A 5,392-nucleotide genomic window follows, 5' to 3' on the forward strand; every position below is an offset into this window, starting at 1 on the left:
TGTTTCCGGTGAGTTGTCTTTCGAGGAGGCACTTTTGCATACACGATCTCAATAAAAGCAGGTTGTAACACTTAGGTAGTGACGCATATTGATAGAGTGTTAGTATAGACTGGTATAGTCTGACAAGGAAGCATGGTTCTATATGAACAGCTAGGGGTATTTAAAAAAAAAAAACAATACATTTTTAGCGCTTGAGCATAGTAAGTACACCTGTGAAAATGCGCTCTATAATTTTTGATACTCATTTCATCTGAACAAGAAACTTACGTCTTCTGGGAATGTGTTCATCATACTTTCAATCTTGTTGCAGTAATAAAGTCCCTGTTTCATGATGTAATATTCCCTTCCACATGGCAGCCGTTGCTCAAAGCAAGTGTAGAAATCACAACTACCCGCGTCGGCTTTTGCAAGGCAAGACTCATCTATTTCTGTTTAGGAAATATGGAAAGCAGTATAAATAGAATTCTCTTTTTCCTTTCTAAGGGATGAAAAAGAAAAGAAAGAAAATAATAACTTTGGTTTAAAAAAGAAGTAGCATTTCAGAGCCATTGACTCATGGCGTCGGAGTTTATTTCGGTTTCAATTGCTTGCTATCTTTTTGATTGGACGCTAGTACTTTCCACCATTTGGAAAATATGCGTAGCTGCTTACCATGAATTTAAGTTTTATTTCTTCAAAGAAAGAAACAAATTGACTTCTACTGGTAATTAATACCAAATATATTTTGCGCCTATAATTAGGGTTTTGACAGTGGAATAAGTTTCCTTTCTCTGTTGTTCAATCTCGGGTTTGACCTTTGCCTCCTTGGCTCTTTATAATACTGTATAATATCGTATCGCTCATTAACGGGCCTTTAAAATGACACTTAAAAAAGCCACACTCTATCATGAAATATATTTTAGAGGGCAAAGTTGAAGGCCGGAGACCAAAGAGCAGACCGCCAAGAACATGGATTGGTGATGTGAAAGGCTGGAATGGACTCTGCAACTGAATGGAGCCAAAAAGCATGCGACAGAGAAGAGTGGCGCATTATTTCGTCGACGTCTACCTAAGAGACGGCACCGGAAGTAAATAAGTTAGTAAAGTGACAGTACTGTCTTTGATCGGAAGTGATCCTGAGGTGTTATAGCTTTCTGTTTTATATGAAACATTAATTATATTATACAGTAATGATCAAAAGTAACGTTACTAATTTGAAATGTTCTACATGGCAAAAAATGAACGTCGAAGAAATAAAATTACATAGCATGTTATAGGAAATCAAATTCAAAAATCAAATATGATGTATTGAATGTATTCACTTAACGCTCCATATTTGGAAAAAGTAGAATTGAACACAAAATAATGTATTCACCATAAACAAGTCGTCCCATTGTGTTTCAAATAAATCGCACATTTTTGCACCTCCGTTGACAACAAAATCAGATTATGCTGTTATCTGTTAGAGCTCTGCCATGATTATCGAGAAATCCCTCTAAAATGTCTATGTCAAGATCTTTTCAAACAGGCTCACATTACAATGCCTAAATTGATTTGTGAAGAACGAACATTTTGAAGCCGAATTCGATGTAAACATCTAATGTAATCCAATATTTTAAAACATTTCTCAAATGTCAGTGTATCACTAACACAATAAGTGGGTTTTGACTGGGTCGGTAAAATATCTTTCATGGCAAGGACGGCCATGCATAAACCACTCCCCCACACTGTTGAAGCTATTCTTCATATGCAATAATAAGGCCCATACAAAATTGCTACTAGACGTCAACTCAAGAACAGGGGTAGTGCAGAAGACATATTACGCGACATTAACTTTTAGAGGCAGGACTGCAAGACGCCCGGCTGTTCCGCCGATGCTGACCGATCAGCACCGGATGAATCGTGAACAATGGACTCACGGCCACATAAGGTGAACTTCAGAACAATGCTCACAGCAGTTGACTTAACGCTCAACAGTATATCAAATACGTGTTTCAACCACACGTCACTCCTTTATCAACAACCCAGGCAATAACATTTGTCATCTTGGCCCCACCGTATAGAGTTTACAGCACCCATAGAATGTGACCAGTCCTGTCCCAGATATGAATCCTGTAGAACAATAAAAGTGGTCTCCAATTAAAGCCCAATTCCAAGACGAAACAACGATAAACCTTTCGCTATCGTAACAGAAGTTTGGATCAAGAAAAGTACATAAACTGTCTACAGTCTAACAACTTTGACAAACCGTAAAGTCAGTGTAAAGTGTAATATTTGCTTGATACTGAAGGGGACACATAAAATATTGATAACCAAAACCATCTCTTCCAAGTTGCAATTTTCAGTTTTTAAAAGTTTTCATTTATCATTTTGAATTAGCAATGGCGTCTCCTTGTAAAAAAAAAATCTGAGATTTTACGAATTCTTACAATCTCTCTTTCATATGATATATAACACGTGTTGATATAGTATAGTGTAAGTAAAGAGGATGACAGACAACAACAATGTAACGTTACTTTGGATCACTACTGTATATATCGGGGTGATACAAATGTCCAAGAAATAATATCGTAAAATTAATACACTTTTTGCGTTAAATCTGGAAAAATCATGTTATTTACGTGTTAACTTTAATTACTTTTTGTTATCCACTTTACTCCGATATACGCACTAAACTAATTTGACTCGATGGATTGTATATACAGTAAATATTCTAAAATCTCACCTCGGCCATTGGATGTAGCAACCTTTTCCTCACGCGTAAATAATAAAGCACTGGCGGAATACACAGTTATGAAAAGGACAGCGAATGTTATATTCAGATTCCACTGAGACATGTTGGATTTTTTGTGTAAGTTACGCTGACAGATTGAAAAGCGTTACGTTGACTGATAAATTAATATGTTTGTCTTCACTCTCTGAAAACTGGGAAACAAATGAGATCACAGTCAGTTTTTGATACCAATATGAACACAATAATTGATACCAATCATGACGAAACGGTGTTATTTCGGGGTGAGCCTGATTTCGTAAACTAGTATTAAGCGTATACACGATTTGATTTACAACAATTGACACTTTGGTAAATATATGATCGACATTCATATTAATATCTAATATGGGGCAGATTATTTCGAATTAAGTTTCATAATTTAGACTGTAATTTCAATTTTAGTGACTAGTTCAATTGGAAGTAATACTAGATTGAGATGGCGGGTCCCAATTTGGTAAAGGGTTGGCTAACCTCTTAACCGTCCCAATCTAACCATAATATTATTATAATAATAGTCATTGTTTGACTTTTGAAGTGAATGGTTACTGTTTATAATAATAACATGTAAATACACGCGTAGTCTCTCAACACTTAGGAGAACACACAAACACACACATGCTCACATACATATTATTATAATATGCGCACGCACACCAACATTTACGAGTAATACAACCTCTTTCCTTCTCTCTCTCTCTCTCTCTCTCTCTCTCTCTCTCTTTCTCTCTCTCTCTCTCTCTCTCTCTCTATATATATATATATATATATATATATATATATCGTACTCGATCGTACACGAACACAAACTGTCTCTCTCTCTCTCTCTCTTTCTCTCTCTCTCTCTCACACACACACACAAACATACACACACACACACACTATCTCTCTCGTACACGTATATACACACACACACAGCTCTCTCTCTCTCTCTCTCTCTCTCTCTCTCGTATACGTACACCCGCTCTCTCTTTCTATATCTCTCTCCCTCTCTCTCTCTCTCTCGCTCTCTCTCTCATATATATATATATATATATATATATATATATATATATATATATATCGTACACGAACACAAACTCTCTCTCTCTCTCTCTCTCTCTCTCTCTCTCTCTCTCTCTCTCTCTCTCTCTCCTTATTCCGCCCATACATGATCGCCTACGCAATAAAACACGCAATTTATGACGTTCTTATCTTGGTTTCTAATTGAAGATGTGCTAAAAGGGTCGCTTTTGTAACACTCAGCACAAAAAGTATCAGTATTGTTATTTTACGCAGTTAACTGCCGTGTCCTGAAAAGAAAAGTATTAAAAATTTTGTCAGAAAACTCGACCTTCAAATATTGATCGATTACAATTCCCCTTGCCTTGGTAAAAACTCTCACACCTGGGACCTCACTTGCGGCTATGTGGTCTGGTGGTATGACACTCGCTTTCGGATCGGAACGTCCTGGGTTCGAGCCTCGCGCTTGGCGCATAGTTGAGTCCTTGGAAAAGGCTCTTTACTCACATTCGATCTCTCACCGTACTCAGGTGTAAAATGAGTACCTGCCGTTAACAGCGTTGTCTTTGTCCGAAAAATTATAATATCGAGTAACAGGCGTTTTGTTCCGTCCTACATGTTAAATGTTGCTGTTGACCAGGGAACCCCTGTAAAGCGCTTTGAGCACATTTAGTGGATATTTTATTAATCCCAAATGGAAAATTTGTCTTTAGGGTCTATTCCATGGGAAGAATTGAAGTCATGGGGTCGTGGATAGCTCATACGGTAGAGTCACGATCGCCCAGGCTAGGCGGAGTTGCCATACCAGTAAAGTCTCGGGTTCGAGCCCCCATCACCGCCGCGAAGTTTTTATTCTCTGTTGTCTTCTGGCACTTTCCTACTCACTTCATTTCTTGTTAAAATGAACTAAGGCGGATTGAACTGGCTAAGACAACACATCGTGGTGGGTAGTCGAACTCGCTACCTTTCAATTGGATTCAATTGTCTGATGTCACGTCGCCTAGCAACGGCGACCATCGTGGTTCTAAACAAAGAAAATCGGTACATTTTATTCTTCATGCTGGCTAGAACTTTTCAAATGTCATGTGATCAGAATGTATAAAAGTCAAAACATGAGCATATGTATAATGATTTTCTCCTCTGGATACACTTTTAGAGCCAGTTACTAAGTTACCATGCGTCATTACGAGGGAAGTGACGTTTCGACTGTTGAAGCGTATTGCGAAGGTAGCAAGGACCGCATCGCTGAGCAACGCTTCTCAGATAAGAACAGCAGAAATTCATTTTCAAAGGATCGATAAAATTTGGACAAATTCAAACTTTTTTCGACACTTTAGAAGGTATAGGCAGAACTAAGTTGACGTCATTCAGGTCTTTGTTATTGTTTTTTGCTGCCAATGTTTATGATGAGTTCTCACTAAACGTATTAATCAGACTAGAAACGTTCAAGGTTACACACAGTTTTGTGTGTTGGTCCGTTATACTTCCGGATGGCAATGTTGTGAGTTTCTTAGCCAAGCGCACAGTATCTATAACGTATATCTAAATGTTGATGGCAGAATTTCAGTTTCCCAATTATAATTTTCATCATTAAACAAAGGCAAGTAGATAGAAAACTTAAAAATTATACACAGTCTTTTA

General features: G+C 37.6%; 1 protein-coding gene across 1 annotated transcript in view; it reads right to left on the bottom strand.

Moving 5' to 3' along the window:
• The window catches only part of LOC144975974 (uncharacterized), a 23,549-nt gene extending 20,627 nt beyond the window's left edge, over window positions 1–2,922 (bottom strand). The window contains exons 1-2 of the mRNA XM_078920217.1: window positions 2,705–2,922; window positions 268–428 (exon numbers count right to left, since the gene is read on the bottom strand). Coding sequence (XP_078776343.1) covers window positions 268–428; window positions 2,705–2,816 — 273 coding nt within the window. The 5' untranslated portion in view covers window positions 2,817–2,922. The remainder of the gene's footprint in view (window positions 1–267; window positions 429–2,704) is intronic.
• Between the last annotated feature and the right edge of the window lie 2,470 nt (window positions 2,923–5,392).

Source organism: Berghia stephanieae, chromosome 6 (genome assembly GCF_034508935.2).
Source record: "Berghia stephanieae isolate SIO BIC M18660-M18661 chromosome 6, UCSD_Bste_1.3, whole genome shotgun sequence".
In the NCBI taxonomy this organism is placed as follows: domain Eukaryota; kingdom Metazoa; phylum Mollusca; class Gastropoda; order Nudibranchia; family Aeolidiidae; genus Berghia; species Berghia stephanieae.